At 41.2% G+C, this 21,804-nt stretch overlaps 1 protein-coding gene across 1 annotated transcript in view; it reads right to left on the reverse strand.

Annotated features, from left to right (window-relative positions):
• The window catches only part of NDNF (neuron derived neurotrophic factor), an 88,398-nt gene that overhangs the window by 65,146 nt on the left and 1,448 nt on the right, over positions 1-21,804 (reverse strand). The window contains exons 2-6 of the mRNA XM_069855199.1: positions 13,202-13,337; positions 6,321-6,407; positions 4,671-4,760; positions 3,524-3,589; positions 1,660-1,791 (exon numbers count right to left, since the gene is read on the reverse strand). Coding sequence (XP_069711300.1) covers positions 1,660-1,791; positions 3,524-3,589; positions 4,671-4,760; positions 6,321-6,407; positions 13,202-13,337 — 511 coding nt within the window. The remainder of the gene's footprint in view (positions 1-1,659; positions 1,792-3,523; positions 3,590-4,670; positions 4,761-6,320; positions 6,408-13,201; positions 13,338-21,804) is intronic.

Below are 21,804 nucleotides of genomic sequence, written 5' to 3' on the forward strand. Positions count from 1 at the left end.
TTAGACTTCTTCTGTATCTGCTGAACTTTAAAGCAACAAGCCTGCTCACATGCTTTCAAGCTGAACATAGCTTTATGCATTTTTCTGAATCTTCCCCTGGCACTGCTTATTCTTAATCCTGTCCCACAGGCAGCAGAGGTAACTTGAGCTGGCACAACTACTGACATGGGTGTCACAATCCTCGCTGCTCATTGAAAAATCTCTACTTTTAGCAGCTGCCTTTGCAAAGGTGTACATCTCCTGCATGGCATTCAAATAGTAAGGAAACTCGGAGTAAATAAAAGCACTTACTGGCTGAGTATACAATTTGTAAAGAATCTGCTGATCTAAGGCCGAAGTTCCATGCAGGTTAACCTATGCTCATATGAGATTTTTGCATTATATTGTCATTTAGTTCATTCTTCTTGTATGCAGTAAAAAAACTGGGAGACTGTACTGCTCCTCCTTACCTTTTCAAAAAGGTAGCTAGGACTACTTTCCACAGCTATTGTATATTAAAGGGCAGGCAATAAAAACCTTAGTAACGTGAACAGGAAGATGGACTGTCTCACATTTGCTCACTCGGAGCAAATATAGGCAATGATTCAGCAAGTACAGAACGACCTAGTTTGCTTTAAGACACGTAAACCAACCTACTGGTTGGAAATCAAGCACATGCTTAGCTAAGACCATATCATAATTGATAAGCGAGTAACATGAACATTCTGCTTATAAAGATAAAAGCTAAGGGCTATGCATTTCTTTTCCTGCGGTGGCTAACTCACATCTTATCTGAACCTGGAAATGATGTGATTGCCACTTGTGTTCAGGTTTCTTTCATGTTATCAAGCAAATACAGAAGCCCGACTTCAGCTGTCAGAGCGCCATCCAAAAACTCGTACAAGAGGTAATGAAATGCATGACACCATGTAGGAGGAGGAGAATAGGAAGCACCACTCTGTGGTGCTTGTAAAACGGGGCACAGAGGTTTGTGTATACATTGGTAAATATATGCTGATCACGCTGGTCGGTGGTTTTACAGTGGCAGGAACTGAGCCTAGGGATCTAACTTTGGATACAAACGCCTACACAAGAGCCAGTGCCTAAGGAGTCCTGAGAGAAGTGCCCAACCACTGCAGAGCCACTGATCAGCCCCGGCACGTTCAGTCCTAGTAACTGCAGTGACTACATCACTAACATTTATGGGGAGCTGAGATAGCTAGCACGCGTATATAAGTCAGTATATATCGTCAGTAAAATGTAGGTGTCTGGACCTGAATTCATTCCTTCAAGTATTTATTGCCAAACACCACGTAACATCTGCAATGATGTTCCTATTTCATTTGAAATCACTGTAGCATTTTCATTCACAAGGAAATTCACCCCAAACTGAATAGTGAGGAAGGAAATCTTGGCAGCATTCATATCAATCTGCTCTTTACCCCGCCACACACACCAATACTGTGCTACTGCCAATTTCTGTTGAAATGATTCTCTCTATATATCAGAGAGAAGATCAGCTGCTGCCTTGGGTACAATACCAAAGAGCAGTCAACACCACAATCTTATCTCATGGCTGTGCAACAACCCACACCCTGCCACTCACGAGAAGAGAAAGAAGAAAGACAAAACAGTGTTCAACACCGAGCCCAAAAGAGGTAACAGAGTGCACCCTCCTACCGCTTCCTGCAACGGCTTCTCTCTGCCCAGGGCTTGCAATCTCTCATCTTCTGGATGTTGTCGATGTCTCTCCTTCTCCAGCTCACTGACTCTCTTCTCTGACACGTCCAGTTTTGCTTTCATTTCTGCCATCTGAAAAGTAAGTGACAGACTATAGTGGGCTGACTGGGGATCCTGAAAGGCACAGCACCTCAAAGGTACTTTCAAATCCTCGGCTCTCAGCAGACCGGCATATAGGAGTGGATCTGGTTGTGAGCAAAGTCCCAAGCTACTGATTTTTGTTTCCCCACCTCTGAGTGTGCAGTGGACTCTTAACGATCCTAGGCAAATTCTCTGTTGGTGTTAACCCAGTTGGGTCTCACACTACTTCACTGCCAAAGGACACCTACCCTGATTCTGCCCTTCCAAGTGAATTTTCCGTTTTAGTGTACTAGTTATTTTAATTTTTGCAATCTGGACTTCTTCTGCAGTGGTGCACATCCAAATGATGTAGCCAAAGGCATAAAACAGTCCCATATTAAATAAGGAAGAGCCATAAAAATTCCTCTTCGTTTTGGGAAGGAAAAAATTAAAATCAAAGACATGATCCAGATCTCAGTAAAGCTTACTGGAAAATATTAGAGAGAAAATTTTCCTGATAAGCACACGAAGTCATTCTTCAAACTTCCTTTTCACAGAAGCGAACAGGAGATGAGAAGCATTAGCCAACAAACCAACTTGGTTTTTGTAATACCAGGCAAAATTGTAAGCAGCCGCTTCACTAGGCAGCCAATTATAATGTCTGCAGCAAAGATGCCACACAGCTGCAAGCTAGGAATGAAAGCTATGCCAATGGGATTTTGACAAAAAAAAAAAAAGAAAAAAAATGTATCTATTAACAATTATTTTTTTAATGAAAAACTTTTGTACAGAGTAGCTTTTTTTCAAAAGCAAAAAAGTGTCTCTGCTTACAGAAGGCAGCATTCACTGAGGATTTATTTGAGAGCATCCCCATTAAAGCGAGCCCCAGTGAGTTGCCAGGCTTCACAAGAGATGGGACAAGAACCAATAGATATGCAGTGACAAGGATCAGTGCCTGAGCACACCATGCCTGATTTCCAGTTAACTGTGCTCTGAATTTTTACTATCTTGTGGAGGGAATGAAGATCTCTGTGCTCTCACGCCCACCCTGGCCCCTACTATTTTAGAGAAGCCTCACTTCTTTGGCTATTTTGTCCTGCTTAAGATCATACACACATTAGAACCATAGAATCACCAGGTTGGAAGAGACCCACCGGATCATCGAGTCCAACCATTCCTGTCAAACACTAACCCATGCCCCTTAGCACCTCGTCCACCCGTGCCTTAAACACCTCCAGGGAAGGTGAATCAACCACCTCCCTGGGCAGCCTCTGCCAGGGCCCAATGACCCTTTCTGTGAAGAATTTTTTCCTAATGTCCAGCCTAAACCTCCCCTGGCAGAGCTTGAGGCCATTCTCTCTTGTCCTGTCCCCTGTCACTTGGGAGAAGAGGCCAGCACCCTCCTCTCCACAACCTCCTTTCAGGTAGTTGTAGAGAGCAATGAGGTCTCCCCTCAGCCTCCTCTTCTCCAGGCTAAACACTCCCAGCTCTCTCAGCCGTTCCTCGTAAGGCCTGTTCTCCAGCCCCCTCACCAGCTTCGTTGCTCTTCTCTGGACTCGCTCCAGAGCCTCAACATCCTTCTTGTGGTGAGCTTCACTCTTATGTGATGAAGCTTTCTTTATTTGTGAGCTAAAGGCACATGAAGTCTTTCCCTCCTAAGATATTTGCTACATTTATAACTGGTCAGTATTTAAGCACAGACATAACTATCAGGAGGTGGCATGCATACTCCAACATTTTTTACCTTTTTTTCATAAAGCTGCTTCATACTTCTAAATTGATGATCCCATTGCTTGTTCACCTCCAGAAGCTGCAGTTATAAGGAAGTGACAGTAAATAACCATTATTTCCACGTTGTCAATACATTAAAAATAGACTGGTCTAAACCTCCAGCTATGAGTGTTCACAGCGTCCTCATTATTTGCCCAGCTCATTTCAGAAAAAGCAAGTCTAAGGTTTGGCAAGCTTTATGGTCCATCTGCCAGTGCTTTAGGTTTTCAGTTCAAGAACATGAATGTTCAGCAAGTAACATTCAGGAAACATGCAAATACACAATAGGCTACAGGTGAATCATTCACAACACTGTACAAACACCAAGCTGCAACTCCTGAATGGCCAAGGACTTCCTTGCTAGTTTGCTTTAGGTTCCGTAAGCATATTTCTAATTGAAAGGTCTCTGACTTCAAACATGTGAATTGACTGCAGTCACTGCTGGGTGCAAATGCTGCTTGCCTTTCTCAGTCCAACTAAACTGAGCAAGAATTCGCATGCACAATGGGAAGATCGGCTAACACACACACACCTGATTGGTAGAAATAAAATCAAATATTGGAAAAATGTTTCAAATATTGGTAAAAAACAAATATGTTCCTCTGAAGCATTTTGCTTTGTAGGATACAGGGTCACTCTTCAGGATGCTCAGCAAAAGAACAGCTTCCAGTTTGCTGCTACCTGTGGCCAAGACACCACTGGTTATTACTCACAGTGGTCCCTTACAATAGCAAACAATAAGAAAATTTGCCCTTTATGCCATAGAAATCTCTGCTCTTCTAGATTCATAGCCGTGTTACAATAAGTCATGACTTGTTTTTAGGATCAGTTCTCCAAATACAACTCCACCTAGCTTGGTAGAGAGAAATAGGACTATAGGAACTAGTTTAAATGTGCTTGCACACTTCAGGCTGCGAAGAAATGCAAAGTCTCCGCATAAAACCTGTCTCACAAGAGCACAGGATGTGATTCTCACAGGAAAAACGTAGGCCTTGCTGGACTGGCATATAAAAACAGCTGCAGCATAAACAGTAAATAAGTATAAATAAGCATACAAATGATATTGTAATGTCTGTCTTTGAGGTTACAACTGTAAAGGTCAAGGATAAACTTAAGAGTACCTCTCGTCTCTGTCTTTCCAGCGAGAGGATCTGTTGTTCCAGAGAATCAGCTGAAGTTGTCTTCATTTTAGTCAACAACACATGCCTTGGCTGCAGAAAAGAAACGGTCAATAATGAATGCTTTTGGCATCCTGTCTTCAAGTCATAGAATCATCATATAAAACTCCCACCCACTCTGCCATGTGCATGTAAAGAAACTGAAACAGCAACATTTTCTTACATGCTGCTTATATTTCAATACCTTTACACCTGCCGACAGCAGATTCTAAACTATACATCTGCTTTAATCCTGCTTAGTTTGTGTTTTAATTGAAGGATTATGCAAATGGTCAGTGAAATAAATAAAACTATGTCTATTTGTACCATCTGAGACACAGAATACAAAATAAGACTTTAATTATCTTGCAGATGGCAATACAGATAAGTAGTAGAAGCCACAAAAGCTGAGCATAGCTTAAGTGGGCATAGTAATTCCCTTCATTTACAAGAACTAAAATAATTAGTGGTACTGTCCTCGGTAAGTTCTTGCAGGCCCAAGGCAATAAATTGCAGCACAATGGGTTCAAAACAAGCAGCACAGAAAATGAACAGGCCATTTGGAAAAATTAGGAAATCGGTCTACAATTGTTCCATTTTTTAAAAGTGTGGAGCTTTGCCCATGCAGGACAATAGAAGCTAAACCCTCTTTTTTATAATGGCAACGTTGTACAGCATCATTTCCAAAGAGTTCTTATGGATTGCCATGAAAACAAACACGATCTGTTAGATATACATGGATAGATGCAGATCAAAAGAACTGCATGGGGAAAAAAACCTACTTGCTCATTAAAATAAAACATGCCAAGTTCAGATACCTGCTCAGGGATTTTTTTTATCTTCTTAAACTCTTATCCAACATATGAGAAACTAAAATAAAAGTATGAGCACTTCTGAGGTCTCAGATCTCCTGAAATATATTCTTTTTCTTCAGCTACAGAACTTAATGCCCAATACCAATAAAGAAGATTAAATAGTTTTGGTCTTTTCACAGACAAAAATCCTGACCACATATTTGCCCCATGGCCAGTCCTGCTCAGCTCTAACGTGGAGCGCTTGACTGCCATGCCAGAAAACACTTAACCTCTCTTCCTGCAGAAGTTCATCGACATTTTTAACTTAAGAGTATCTGAAGCAACTACCTGGCAGTTAATGGAGCTCTTCATGTGTTGAAGTGTTTTCAGAACCTGGGCTTTACATATGTATTTAAGTTCATTTTTAAGAGTCCTATTAAAGGGAATAGGACAACTCACAAATCTAACAGCTACATTTACACTTGGCACCAACTGGTCTGAATACTGCTCACAGAAGTTGTTTGGTCACTAAAATGAACCACTTTCTACCTTTTTTTTTACCAAGAAACTAAAATGACCAGATACTTTCGGGATGGATTAAAAAAAAGCCACAAGGGAAGGCTTTCCTTCTAATAACGCCATATCCAAAAAATATTTATAACACTTAATTCTACTCTTAAATAGCATAAATCATTCAGACAAATCTACTAGAAGACAAAACTTGTCAACCTGCAAAGTAACACGTAAAATACTTGCACCAGCTCAAGCTGTTCTGGTTAATAGGGCAGCACTTGAGAGGACAACCAAAACAGTCACTTACTTCTAGTGAGTCTGCTGGAGCTTCCATGTCACTCACATCTGCCCACGTGCATCCAAGATGACCTTGAGCATTCATCTCACTACGGGTCTTTGGAAAAAGATGAGCAACAAACCAGACATTTTACATTGGCTCGAGAAGCAGGAGAACTGCAATAAGACCCAGAAGATCTGCAGGACCTCTAAAAGTAGCCGAGTTTCAGAAGTAAGTGGTGGAATTTTGTTTTTAACCTTTTCCTCCTTCCTGGCTGGGGCTTTCCAGAAGGGTTAAAGTACGATGCCTATGACTAATATGCTGGGCAAGGCAGCACTCTGCTTAGTGTGCATGTAAATCACAATCCACTGGCCAGTTCACCCCAAGAGAGGAAGTTGCATGTATAAGGGAAGGAAGGGTATGTTTTTTTCAGTAAATAAGAGGACAGGGTTTTCTATCCCTGCTTCCAGTTGTAAATAAGGACTTACGTAAGCATGACAAGAATTAAGTGATACTAGGACAGTGTTAACTATCATGATAGAACAATTAGCAAGTCATGTTTATAAAGGAGTAATAGCGAAGTCTGTTGACAGCTGTGGGGAAGAGCACACCCATACAAACCCCAAGATATTTAGGGGAAACCCTTAACTGGAAAACTGGTTTACTTTTGCTGAATGAAAGCCGCACAAAGATGAAGATTGACAGGAGGTGTTATTTTGCTTCTAAGGACATCGTATTTGCAGTTATCGTTCTTACCTTATCTAAGCATGGATCTAGCTTCAAGCCACTCATGTCTTCACTCAAGTACTCAAGGTACCCAACACTTCAAATTTGTGTCTTAGCTTCCCATTTGGAAAGAGACGTTAATCTTACCAAGTTAAACTCACAGGAATGATTAAAAAAGAAAAGGCTTCCACAGACTTCACGTATAAAGTCATGACAAAGTGTATTGTCATCTTTAGTCTTGGAATTTTGAATAATGATGGATTTGAGAAGGAAGCATGAAAGAAAAATAATTTTCCTTACTGTGGAAAGATCCCTAGATCTGAGGCTTTTTTCAGCTGGGGCAGAGGCTGCTTATTTCCTTTTTAAGGAATGGAATGAAAGCTGGCCTGCAAAATTTAACATGAAATAATATAAATCTGTGAGTTGGTTTTTTTTTCAAATTCCAGAAGAGAATTTAGACAAAGCAAAGTAATCTTGTGGAATGCTGAAATTTCAACAGCCACATTCCAGATCTCTGGCTCACAATGTCTGACTAAGCAACTCCTCTTTTACAAGATACAAATCCCAATTCGGAAGAAAGCTAATATTTTATAATGTTTGTAATATATAACCCCTGCCCTGAAGTCCTATTTATTTTTTCTGGTTTATGGGACAGCTGGAAAACTTGTGGGGTATAAGGAGAAAAGTTTTTCATGCTGAGGATGGTGAAACACTGGCACACGTTGCCCAGTGAGGTAGCGGAGGCTCCATCCTCGGAAACATTCAAGATCAGGTTGGCTGGGGCTCTAAGCAACCTGATCCAGTTAAAGATGCCCCTGTTCCTGCAGGGGGGTTGGACTGGATGACCTGTAAAGGTCCACCCCAGCCCAAACCATTCTATGATTTGTATGATTCCATGAAATTAAAGAACAAATGTAGAATCTAAAATACCTTTGTTAAAATAACATAAGTCATCCTGCCAATCAAAACAAAAAGAATTTCATCTGTACCTGCACTAAAACTAGTCTTTGAGCAAATTCCTCCCAAATACCTGATTTAAAGAAGGAAGAACTAGTGGCTGATAACACAACAGCAATGGCCATTTCCACAATTGCATTTCTTGACATTTCTGTAGTGACTAATATATTGTAAGAAATAGGAGCCAGTGACCCTGAAGCAATGAAACAAAGTAAACCTCTGTACCACCAAAGCAAGGTTGAGTGAAACAGCAAGGCCACCCTCTGGGAAACGGGTGTGCAAAAAAGGCAAGCTTCAAAAATGAATAAACACACTGTGCTACCTGAGGGAATGCAGTAACAGTTAAGCTGTAAAATCCCCACAGTAAAGAAGGAAGAGGAAGCACCGCACATTTTAAAAATAAGACCAAATATTATAATATGATGAAATCATAGAATGGTTTTGGGTTGGGAGAGACCTTAGAGATCATCCAGTTCCAAATGGATAGGAACTAGATCTTACGGGTGACAAGAACAACAGTCCTGTTCAGTTGTGAGAGCAGCTCGGTGGGAGGATGGGTACCTTGTTCCCTCCCTCAGAAGCACTTCTCTGTACTGATTGCAATGTAAATCCCACCCAGGGTATTGGAAAAAGAAAAGCATATCTCAAATCTACATGAATAGAAGGAATGTCAATGAGTAGGGAACTAAAGCTCAAGCTCTTGGGGTTTACAACTAGATGATCTTTAAGGTCCCTTCCAACCCAAACTATTCTGTGATTCTCTTCAGAGGTACCAGCAAAACATCGGAGAGGGTAAAGCAAAATTGTTTGTGTGAAAACAGTTAATAGCACTGGAAAGAAAGACAACATTTATTTTCTTTGGCATTGGGAAGACAGACACTACATCTGCTTATCAGCCTATTGCTACACAATGAAGAACAATTTAGTTGTACAACATCACTTCAGAAATCTGAGACATATAAAGATCCTTAAAAGAAGGACTCTTTGACAACTATCAGACTTCAGAGGTTTGAAAAAGAAAAACATTTTCAAGATATTTATACTTGGTTTGAAGCCATTGTATCAAATACACAGTTCAAAATTGCTTGGAGAATTCTAATTGAAGACCAGACTGTAAATGCAGTCACAAACCTAAAAAACTGTTTACAGATCCAAGCAAACTTGCAAAAAGCTGTTAAAGTTTCCCAGCCTGCAAAATATAACCAGACTAGTTAAAAGATTTTGGAGGAAATTTAGCCCTAGTGCTGCACAGTCACAGGAAACTCAGGAAGCTTCACAGGAAGCAAAAGTAACAGCTGAACAGGGTGTCTGCAAAGTGTGAACAGGTCTGCACAAACCACCAGGAAAGTCGATTTTGGAGGAACACCCAGACTCAGCAGCATTGTCTGAAGGCAGGGTATGTTTGCTAGGTGCTGCACTGTTTGGTAGGGGTCCACAGAAAAGCAGAGAAGATACCTGAGAAACCACACGATGGACACTGGGGTGTAAATTAGCGCCATCTCTAACTCCACAGGAAAGAGCTTCTGAGGAAAGCCTAGCCACCCTCTTTTGCCACAGACAACTAAAAATCAGATTTTATTGGGGTGAAATCATACCAACTTTAGCCACTAACAGGCAAAAAGAAGATTTGCTAGATGTGATGTAACAGCAGTGACAAACTGGTCAGTAAGTTTCATAAATCCCAGTCCAATGCATGCATGAACCTTAATTTCCCAGGTTATTTAATCTCTTCCTCTTTAAATGACCAAGTCAGATTGTGTCATGGCATTTACCGATTACACTGAAAAAAAAAAATCATGAGAAAAATTGCAGGGAATAGCCTCCAAGTGGAGAAATACAATCTTGGCAACCTCCTACACTGTAACTGCCTCTGATTTCTGTGTTAGTACATTTAAAACAGATAGCCCTTAAATGAAAATCTTGTCTTTCTCACTTGACAACCAAAACAGCTCAGTTGTTTGAAAGTTTACTGGAGCATTTTTACCAATAAGCCCATAAAATATATTATCTGTCAATTTTACCTCATGTTGACACCACTAATTGTTCTAGTTGCTATTCGTCCCTTACTATTTGATACTGTTATCCACCCTCACCTACCCTAGAAAACATCCTTCTTGTGTGGAAAATCTTGAGGAAGCCCTAGCATGCTGAAAACACTCTACACGAGTAATTTTAAGTAATATTTGTATTTTGATGCATAATATTTAGTCTTGCATATTCCAGTTGAATGTAATCAGCTTTATACTTAAACTTGAAAAAAAGATGCTGCATTTTTGTGATAAGAAATATGCTTCTTTGATTTCTTAAATTAGAAAATTGCCTGATCCTTTTGGTCTTCAGTTTCCCTCTCTGTATAAGACAAAACAAAGAACTCTTTCCTTCCTGAGGCACATTTTGAGGACAGGCATTTTCACAGACTGTGGCCTCTGCAGGACTGGAGCTTGCAAACTTTCTCATTCACATACACTCCTGCTGCACATTGCAGTAATAAGTGACGGTACAGAAGACAGGAGGAACAGATAAGAAGGTGTGAATGAGAAAATATCAATTATTCTAATCAGTAAAAATGTCATTGTACATGTCCCTTTTTTGGTCGATGGCTCTAGCAAAAGTAAACACATTTCAATGAAGTGAGACGAGCTTAAATCTGTTTAATAATGATATCACACTAACGTCTCGCCTCTCATTTCAGCTTAACACTTAAAAAAGCCCAGACAGCTTGCTCATCTGGACAAACTACATAAGGGAACACTCAAGTCCCTCATATTAGACCAACGAACCATTTGGGGGTGTCAGGGACCCGAGGACACTAATAGGCTCTAATTGCTGTGACCTGCCTGTAAGGATGTTTCTTTGTCATCTCCTCTTTTCCCTCTCCCAGCGCAGGGAGCATCATGACAAGCTGCAACTGGAGTTACACAGATAAAGGAATCACAAGCTAAAGGATGCGTTGAGAATTAGTTCAGTCTGCAGACCTATGTTTTCTTTCTCTCTCTCAAATATTTGTCTGTAAAAACACAGTAATACTAGATACATTAATGGGAAAAAATCCTGGCTAAAAAAGGGAACTTGCTTACAGTCATTTCCAGATAATGGTCTCAAAAGCAATTTAAGCTCAGAAGGCGATACCATTTTGCAGCATGCAATTTACACTCTGCACTCCAGAAAAAACCCAAAAAACCTCTGAATAAAAATAACCTGTTGGTTCTGCCAAATAGCTTCTTGACGGATGACCAGCACTATAGGGAAGGGTACACTTTTATACTATTATTAACTTCTCCTAATTCCTAAATATAAAATTTTCCTCTCATTTTATGTCTAAATCTGCATTTCATTTCACAAACTGACATTTTCTGGTTGTTTTCTTTCAATTCTGTTTTATAACCTTCAGAACTAAAAGTATACTAGGTTTGTTAAAAGTATTACCTCCTTTTCCAAAACACGCAATCCGATGCATGTACCCCTAGCACCTGAGGTTGTTGGAGCTTGTCTTCACACCTGTCAAGCTGTTACTCACTTGAAGTTCAAGTCAAACTCCAGCAAAGTGAAAAGCTGCTTAACTTAAAGGTATAAATAAGAAATAGCCAGGGTATTTCTAGTGTGGAAATATCATAAAACTTCCTCCTTTAAACCATGAAAATGACACACGCACACCCCTTTCATGGGCAAACAAATGCTATGAATGCAAAAAGCATTAAAGCACTACAGATAAAATACTGCCAGAGCATTCTGTGTGGAGAGCTTGGAAACAGTCTAGGTGAGCACATCCTTTCTTTTTCTTCCCCACACCTCCCTCCCAAATGCTTTCCTACATCTCCTTCATTTGGAGGGAGCCTGGCATGGGGACCAGGTGTTCCACAGACCATTTGTGGCTTGCTGTTTAGCCCTGTAACTTCATAGCTCAGTGCTACTTTATCGTGCCCTGACTTCGGTTTCACCTTGCTTACTCCATTCTGAGGCTGGGAATCCCCACTTCTCCCTGTGGCTTCTCTCTCACTGTTTCTAATCCCACTTGTCTGACCCTGGGGCATCTACTTAGACTCAGTTTAGCTTCATGCCCTGAGGTTGTGAGTCATTTTGGAGATGGCGGTTTACACGTGAAAGGAACTCTGTGTAATTTCAGATTTCATAGAAGAGAGTCATCTCTCCTTTTCTCCCTCAGCTATTTCCTGCATCATGCCTTGGGTTCAGAGGTTCAGAGGTTTCCTTCCGCTCCTACCCCAGCCTGGTACTGGAGTCACACAGGCAGGTAAGTGTGTCATCGCTTGCAGGTGGATGGTATTCATGGCTTAAGCACTTCTCTCCTCTCACTCCTCCCTTTCCCAGTGTGCAGAAAATGGGAATTTCCTTTGCCTTCTCACTGCACAATAAAAAAGCAGTTTGACATTTCAGGGGAGAAGAGGAAAACCGAGAGGGAAACCTAGAACAAGTTTCTGTCGTGCTTGTTAACCACTGCTTCACTGCAAGCATAAGAAGACCATCTTAGCAGGTGGCTTACAATTTTCCATTTCTAATATCACAGAAATCTGGATTTGAATCATCATTTTTCTTCTTCCTATTTATCTAAAAGCTTTTCTGACACTCCCAAAGATCTTTGTCTCACACCTCTGCTCATCCTCAGTCAAATCAGAACTACCAAACGCAACAACCTAAAGGAATCAAGGAATAATGGGTTTAAGCTAAGGGAGGGTATATTTAGACTGGATTTAAGGATGAAACTTTTCACACTGAGGGTGGTGAAACACTGGAACAGGTTGCCCAGTAGTGGATGCCCCATCCCTGGAAACGTCCAAGGTCAGGTTGGATGGGGCTCAGAGCAACCTGATCCAGTTGAAGATGTCCCTGCTCAGTGCAGGGAGTGGACTAGATGATCTGCAAAGGTCCCTTCCAACCCAAAGCATTCCATGATTTTATTCTATGATTCTATGAAAGAAATGTCAATGCTCTTGGGGTATACAGTTTTTGTGGATCTGTGTCATCCAAAAGGCACAGCTGGCTGCAGAGAGTGGCACTTTGAATAGCTGACCTTTTAAAGCACTGTAAAACATATCTTCTCACTCGCTCTTCCGCATAACAGAAAGCAGCTATACCAGAAAAAAGAATGGGTAGCAAGTTCATTGCATCACTTCAGAAATCAAGAAGTTTCACGCATAACCAAGTCACCCAGGGAATATCCCTCGAATGTTCCTTCCTGGCAGATAAATATTGCAAAAGCAGATTGCATTTACCTTAAAGTTACATGAAATCCTCTGAGGGTTGGGACTCTCTTGGGCAAGAGGTCCAGGGTCCTCGCACAACTGGGAAGCGTTATTCTTCTCTATCAAGTTCCTTATTTCAACATCAAGCTCTTTACTTTCACACCTGCTTAGGAAGAAATAGCAATGATAAACTTTACATTAAAGCTTGAAGAAGAGAGACAGTAAATTTATCAGCTGTCTTCTGAACGTGACAACGGAGAGAGCAGAGCTAGTCTTGCACCTAGGTCCTGCTTCCGTCCATCCTGGGATGCACTCAGTGGGGAGCCCCACAGCAGTGTCACACAAGCAATCTCCAATTCATTTAAAATATTGTAAGTAGTATTTATGAATTTTACTACCTTGTATGAATTCTACTACCTTCAGGGATGATATGAAGACAGTCATGTGCCTTCAACCCCATCCACTGGCAATTTCAAGTCCTTTACATTCAACTTCAACAAAAATGCAATCGGAATGGTTAAATTCGTTTCGAACTCCAAACCTAAATGCTCAGTTCACAAAGTTCTTTCCTGGCACATTTTGTTTCCTGTAACATTTTGTCACAGATACCTGACATGCATTTTCCATATTTTCCCTGAAAGTTCCTTTTAAAAACATTAATTTCTTGTAAAAAATTGCTGTTTGTGAACACTAAAATTATATTTGTTTGGTCGGAAAATTATTTTCTCCTAAGGACAGGCAGGACTTACGTGCACTTAAATTCTTTCTCTGAATTCACAGAACTAGCAAGCAATTAGGGCTGATTCACTCAATATATTGTAACAGTTGAATGTGACTTTGAGAGAATGGACTGAGGCATAATTACAACAAACACCAAAAAGCCCTAGACCCAATCTAAGTTTTCAAGAAGTACCCATGACTTTTGCAATCTCAGACCTTCATTTCCTAATCAGTTTAAACCAACTCTAAATATAAGTAATGCATGACCAGAAAGCAAACTGTAAGGCTCAGAAGTACTACCAACCTGTTATAGAAAGACTAATTCTTAATTGAGGCAGAAAACACTAAATTCTTCATTTGAACTAACAGATAAACTGAAAGCAGTAATAATGAATCAGTTATACTTACTATGGTTTAGACAGGCAATCCACAAGGATTGCACTGTAGGTTCCAAGGAAACTCTTGAAGGGTAGTAGATAAAATTATCCAATAAACAAACTCACCCATCCTAACCATAAGAGTAAATACGTGTGCTGAATTTTGTGCTGATAGTATAAAATGATTTATTTAGTTCCTGATATTTACAAAACAGAGACTATAACAGAAATGTATTTTCATTAAGCATGAATGTAAAATCACTTGCAGAGGTACTACAAGAAAATCGCAACAATAGCAATGAAATAAAACTCCAGAGCTTTGTTTTGACTTGGTGCCTAGTAGGTTGACAAGCTGGACTTCCATGGCAGTTTCAGAGTTGCCACGCAGCCTGCCTGCACCAAAAAAGAAGTTTCATAGCAAAAAAGTGCTTCTTGGATGCGTTTCGAGGGCTAGACCTATGCCATGGGGAAACTGGAAAAGGAAACTGTTTTAGAGCCGGAAGGTCCAGAAGCACTGGAACACATCACATAATTTTTCTTCTCTGCAGAAAGATATTTCTTCATACTAAATTTTTCTTTCTTTATATCAACATAGCAACTAGTATGAGTTCAAACCCAGCACCCAGCTGAAGAGAGTATTGTCTTTGTTAGACAACTTTAAGCAGCCATAGCTCCCATTCAAAGCCATGACTGTTAACAGAAAGCCCTCGATGCACATTTTCACGGAGCTCACAGCAGTGCAGGAGGCTGCAGCTGCTCCGAACGCCCATGGCAGTTTCAAAGCCTCAGCTGTGTGTGGGTGGCAGGTGAGCTCTGGCAGCACGGGTGCACACAGCTCACGAAGAGAACTACAGAAGGAAAAGAATGAACCCTGCAAATGAAATCCAGCCCTCTTCCGTCTTGCTAAATATTGCAAGATTGTGGATAGCACAGCGCAAGTGGCACTTTTTTTTTTAAGCAATTCTGTGCTAAGGTTCCTGAACAATAAATTCTCAGGCAGCAGCATGACCAAGCTCTCTGCTTGTAGCCTTCGTTATTCAATCAGCCACAGAATGCAAACTTCACAACAAAAGTAGCTACACCCCTGTTCTCTAAAGTGCATTTCCCTGGAACACAGCATCTTCAGCTCCTTTGGACACTTATGCCTGATGCAGCCTAAGATTGCTTTGTATAACGGAACTGATATAGAATCACAGAATGGTTTGAGCTGGAAGGGACCTTAGAGATCATCCAGTTCCATCCCCTCCTGCCATGGGCAGGGACACCTCCCACTAGATCAGGAGCTCCAAGCCCCATCCAACCTGGCCTTGAACACCTCCAGGGATGGGGCAGCCACTACTTCTCTGAGCAACCTGGGCCAGTGCCTCCACCACCCTCCCAAGAAAACATTTCTTCCCAAGATCTAATTCAAATCTCCCCTCTTTCAGCTTAAAACCAATACTCCTCATCCTGTCCCTGCACTTCCTAATAAAGAGCCCGTCCCCAGCTTTCCTGTAGCCCCTTTTAAGGACTGGAAGGCCACTATAAGGTCTCCCTGGAGAGACCTTTTCCAGGTCCTTTTCTCCAGGCTGAAAAACTGCAGTTCTCTCAGCCTGTATGGGAGGTTCTCCAGCCCTCAGTTCATCTCTGTGGCCTCCTCTGGATTTGCTCCAACAGATCCATGTCTTTCCTGTGCTGAGGACTCCAGAAGTGAACTCAGGGCTCCAGATGAGGTCTCAAAATATATGCTGTGCAGAGCACTTAACACATTTGAGGATGCTCAGAAAAACTGAAAAGCCACAGCACGGAAGCAGTCAATCAGGGTGTAGTTTTAGGAAGACTGCGTGAAATTATATTTACATAGTAAGGGAGAAATTACTGCTGCAGCCCGGCTGCAACACGGCAAAAGGAAGGGAGAACTTAAGTAAAGCACAGTGAAATGTTACTGAGCAGTACTGAGGGATTTTGGACACAGCTGCTCAAGCCACAGACCAATATTTTCAGACTGAGGTTTCAAAACTTGGGTTTATCTGTGCTTAGGCAACCAACCAAAGGCAGGGAGGGTAGTTGCTCTCCTCTCCCCTGGCTCCACACACCTCCACACACCTCCTGTGTGAGACCAGCAGATTAACCAGCTTACTGCTTAGCTGAGAGAAAAAAACACTACAAATGGCTTCTGGTAAAGGTATTTTGCTCATTGCCCAGTGTTGCAGTCACAAATCCTGCTCCAATTGCAGCAAAGCCAGCCAGAGTCTAACTCCTCTACAGCCACTTTCTACCTTCACTACCTCTCTACTACAAACTATCACCCAGCCAGTTTGGTGGAAGCAGGGTTTCTTAAAACTCTTTAAAGACAAGTAAAGCAGCTTAGACTAAGACAACTGTTCAAAATAAAGCAGCAATTTGGTCCCTTTTGGTTTTCCCTCAGTTTTTAGACTGAGGTCTTCTGACCAGAAACTATTACTGTGTTTATTTGTATTTTTATATTGTCCAGTTTCATAACTGGAAGGATATATTTATTGTGATGTAAAAAGTTAATCATATCTGGTGTATAGTCCATTTTACAGTGCACAGATGATCCAAGTGCTTGAATACAACTCCATAACGCTGATGATTAGGAGCTACCCCAGAATAAAGGAGTTCTTGACAATTATCGGAGCTTTCCCTGATGAGCTCTAGAGGGCATACAGCATTTAGCTTTTGCAGAAAGCAATTTTTGCAAAACTGCTTTTGCTTTTGTGAAGTTCACAGGCACGTTTCTGCACCATTAACACCCTCACTGTTCTAAGTTGTTTCCAGCCTTCTCTAAAATTAGGTATTTCAAGTTTTAATAATTAAATTATGCACACAGGCAATCTGTTAGGTGAAAAAAATAAAAAAAAAAAGAAATCCATTCAGATCTGGGAGATGTGGGCTTTTCTGTTTTGAAAAAGAATCTCCAGAATATTAAGAGTACTTTCATGTGGTCATATGGGACAAATTATACCTTTTCTATGTAATTTCTAAGGTGTAATGAAGGAACTTGGTCTCCCAGCACAAGTTTTAGCAGCTTGCAGGAAAAGGAGAGAGACCAACCCTACTCCTAATTTCCATGTCCTATCTGAAAAGTAGTAACCAGAATCCTTCCAGCCATGTCATCTAAGAGTAAGAAATTAGATCTATTCTCTTTGGATTGCAAGCTGCCATATCCATACAGGATTTCACTGCTAGAGACTAGCTCTGCTCTGCACTGAAGCTATTTTCATTTCTTTCACCTATTCACCAAGCGGCCTTTAGAATGGTTTTCACTTTTTGCCCTGTAGTAGTGCATCTTTGTACCACTTCAATTTCTAGGCTTTATCAGCTTTTATGATTAATTATTTTACAGCAATTCAGTTTTTCATCTGGCAGCCAGAATAAAAATTGTGCCCAGCCACATGCTTTGTACGTGAATGGGACTGAAACTCCTACATAGATCAACACCACCCGGCTAAATAAAACTACGCTGGTCAGTCTGTCCTCCCAGGGTCAGGCAATTAAGTGCTGGTTGTGCATGCATAGGGAATATTATTAAATTATGCACGTAACTGAGCCAGAGGAAAACCTATATGTGGCCCAAAACTCTCACTAAAGCCAGACTGTGATGACACCAGAAAGGAAGCATGAGGTGTGGACACAAATGGCTTCTAATAGCGTCAAGGGCCCTCCTTGCAGTCCATCTTTTCCTGTTCAGGAGAAGCAGCAGAAGACAGAACAATTCCCACTGATACATGCTTCCATAAGGGACCAGTAACCACTTTAGCTCCTGATGGCCTGCCCCATGTTCTTTTGATAAGCCACATGCTTTGGGCTTAGAATCACAGAATTATTGAGGCTGGAAAACCTTTAAGATGATCAATCCGACAGCCCAACACCACCATGTCTATTAAACCATGTCCTGAAGTGCAACATCTATATGGGTTTTGAGCACCTCCAGGGATGGAGACTCCACCACTTCCCTGTACAGCCTCTGCCAGTGCCTAATATCTAACTTAAACCTCCTCTGGTGCAACCTGAGGCCATTCTCTCTCTTCCTATCACTTGTTACTTGGGAGAAGAGACCAACACCAGGCTTGTAGCAGCAGGAATTGATAGCAAAGAAATAAGTGTTTATCAAATGGCCAGGTAGAAGCCCCATGCAGAGTCCCAGCTCTGCAGCTGGTGCCATTTGTGAGTTCTTCGCTTTCCCTGGTTTTAATTGTAAGCTGGCATTATTAGTTAGTAATAGCAGTTACGTGGCAACAATGGACAAGCCTACAACATATCCTAAGGCATTTACTGCAAAATATTGATACCAAAGGCTTATAACTCTATTTGAAATAATAATTCTAAGGCTGGTGTGCTGGGGTCGTTCTCCTGTGATTGGTGAAAGCACAAATATAAACCATAAACTATTGTGAAAAAAGGTTTTAAGCCAGGATTTACAGCCAGACGCCAACACCACAGAGTCATACTTTTGATGGGAAATGAATTCCAGAGTCTAGGGGTTAAACACATGCTTCATCCCCTTGGGTGGGCATTAGGGATGTAGGATTCTTGCTTGGCTAAGCCTAAGGAGTAGATCTATGGAAAGAAAAAAAATCCTGCATTTGAATTATGGAAGATGAACGAGTTTGGATAAATTTAAAAATATGGCAAACATCAAGGCAAACTGTTTCAGTTAATATTTGGCTTGTTTATGATAACACAATTCATTGCAGACAAAGGCCTTCAGAATGCAGTAGACAGCAAGACTGGAATTAAAGAATACTTGATCTAATTTGAACTAGAAATTGACTTAAAATAGGAATAAAATTAGGCATATAATTTTTTTAAATGACATCTGTAGAACTAGTCTATTCTTTTATGTTCCATATGATTTTACAGGACTTTTGCTCTCTTTCAGTTCAGTTTTGTAGAATTGTTAGGGGTTTACATCGAGATTTTTATATTAAAATCTTACCCAGTTAACACTAAACAATAAAGAATTCCTGGTCCAACAAGCAATGGGAAGAACACAATTTTGCCAACAAACCAAAAAGACTTTTGTTACAGAAAAGAACATTTTGCAGCCTTATGAACTCTAACAAATTCAGTAGATTCTGAGCTGATAGAGAATAGTTACAATGCGCTGCAGCTCCCAGAGGATCATTAGTGCTTTTCCAGTACTCAACACCAAGCGAGCGGATCTCCGCTCAGAGTTTAGGCTTGGGAATTTGAGCCAGATCTCTTGAAGTTCAGCTTCACTAGTTCTACATTCCACCTCATGTACCACTATAAAAAGCAGTCTATTGGGCATAAAGTGTACTACGTTGGTACAAACACAAAAAGAACACCTGCCCTTGACAATTAAGAGAATACACCTTAAAAGAATTTTTTGGGGAAAAAAAGGTAACACATTATTTCAAATTATTTCCAACTTAATTTTTTAATTCAAGTTGCACCAAAAAAAAAAATAATCACTCAGTGTTTCAAAAGCATAGCTGGAAAATCAAGCACCATGAGCGACTGAGGTCCACCTAGCAGAAGAACGGCATTGTCTTTGGAGTGAGATGTCCCAGATGTTGCAAGTAAAGTGCTGGCAACGTTGCTTGGGAGGTAAGTGTGAGATTAGATATAATCTTACTACAGCCCCAAGCAGAGAGCTCTGTAAGGCAAGGTGTATGATAGGGGTTAAAACGTGTACATGCAGCAATTATAGCAGAGAAAGCACTTAAACTTTCGCTCAAATCTGAGGCAGCCAAAACATCTGCCTATCACCCCATAAACTTCCTACACTTCTGTTCCCTTTACGACAAAGGAATGGGGCTTTTAAGGCACATTTAATAGCCAGCAGCTGTTTGGCTGTCAAATGCCACATCTGGAGAAGCTGTGTGCTGTTAATGTGAACAGAAACAATTATTCTTTAATAGTTTTGCTTAATTTTAGGAATTACACAAATCACAACAACAGAAGAGGTGCATGTTCTTAATGGAAACACATCTGGTATCTCTGAAATTAAGCCAAAAGCAAAAAAGGGCCAGTGATTAACTGAAGCTGCACCTATAATCTGTTCTGTCTCAGCAAAGAGAGAAGTAAAGCTACTGATATACAGGCACTTTGTGTCTCCCAGATCAACCATTCCCCTTAACAAACACGCAATATGCAAGAAGACTATGACTCGCTGGGTCACGCTAAATGGCACGTTAGTTATCACATGGTGCCACTCCCCTTTGTGCCTGGAGGTTCCTGTCCTTTGGGACTGGGCTACAATGCTGCCGCCTCACTTCTGAACTCTAGACTCAGGAATCGTAGAATCACAGAATGGTTTGGGTTGGAAGGGACCTTAAAGATCACACAGTTTCAAGTCCCCTGGCATGGTCATGGACACCTCCCACTGGATCAGGCTGCTCAAAGACTCAATCACCCTGGCCTTGAACGCTTCCAGGGATGGGGCAGCCACAACTTCTCTGGGCAACATGCGCCAGTGCCTCACCACTCTCACAGGAAAACATTTCTTCCTAAGATCTAATCTAAATCTCCCCTCTTACAGCTTAAAACTGTTCCCCCTCACCCTGTCCTCTCTAAAAAGAGCCCCTCCCCAGGTTTCCTCTAGCCCCCTATTAGTACTGGAAGCTGCTCTAAGGTCTCCCTGGAGCCTTCTCTTCTCCAGGCTGAACAACCTCAGCTTTTTAAGTCTGTTCTCGTATGGGAGGTGCTCCAGCCCTTAGATCATCTTCCCCCTTTCCCTTGGGTCTTCTGCTTAATTATACTACCAAGACCATAATTGAATTTCTTCCTGATGGACAGTATTTGGGCTTAGTTCAAACCTCAGGAAAGCCAATTAGATTATTTTCAACAACTTTCTCCAGCTTTAAATGAGCCATGAGGAAGTTATAGATGACTGTCTCTCTGGAGAAGCAGTGAACAGAGCACTGTCACCCAGACTCATCACCCAGGACTCATGTAGCTGCGTGTGGATCACTAGTGGAAAGAAAATTGAAGTTTTGCCATGAAAATCAATCAAACTGAAAGCTTGGTCAATCAGAGTCACCAAGTAGCGTGTGTTTCTCGGCAGACAAATTCCCTTGCTGACACACACACATGCAGAAAGCTGGTGGGAGATGGCAGGGAAGTGTTGAAAGAACCAAAACCCAAGAGTTAAAAAACAAGAAGGGAGACAAATCTACATGTTTTTAAGTGCTTGCTCTTTTTCTATGAAGACCAATACCTAGAAAAGCTTGTACCCCTTTTAGGGCACTCTTCTAGACTCAGCAGGCACCTTTTTGACATTGTCCTCCTCCTGCAGCCCTTTCTGGACTGGTTGTTTGCCTCACAGACACAGTTTGACTGGCTGCTCACTCCATAGATAAAGTTTAAGCACCATGAGTCTGTTCAGATCTTACACATACTCATTCCTGTGGAAAGCCGTGACTCTGATGCTATTACATAGCTGACGTTTTTAACAGGTATTTTAGAGCACTATCCTTTCTTTTTACAAGTTGGGCATCGCCATGAAGAGAACAAAACTTAAGCACAGTCCATTTTGCCTCCTTGTTCAGCCTTAGCCAGGATGTGGAT

The sequence above is a fragment of the Phaenicophaeus curvirostris genome, chromosome 4 (assembly GCF_032191515.1).
Source record: "Phaenicophaeus curvirostris isolate KB17595 chromosome 4, BPBGC_Pcur_1.0, whole genome shotgun sequence".
NCBI lineage: Eukaryota > Metazoa > Chordata > Aves > Cuculiformes > Cuculidae > Phaenicophaeus > Phaenicophaeus curvirostris.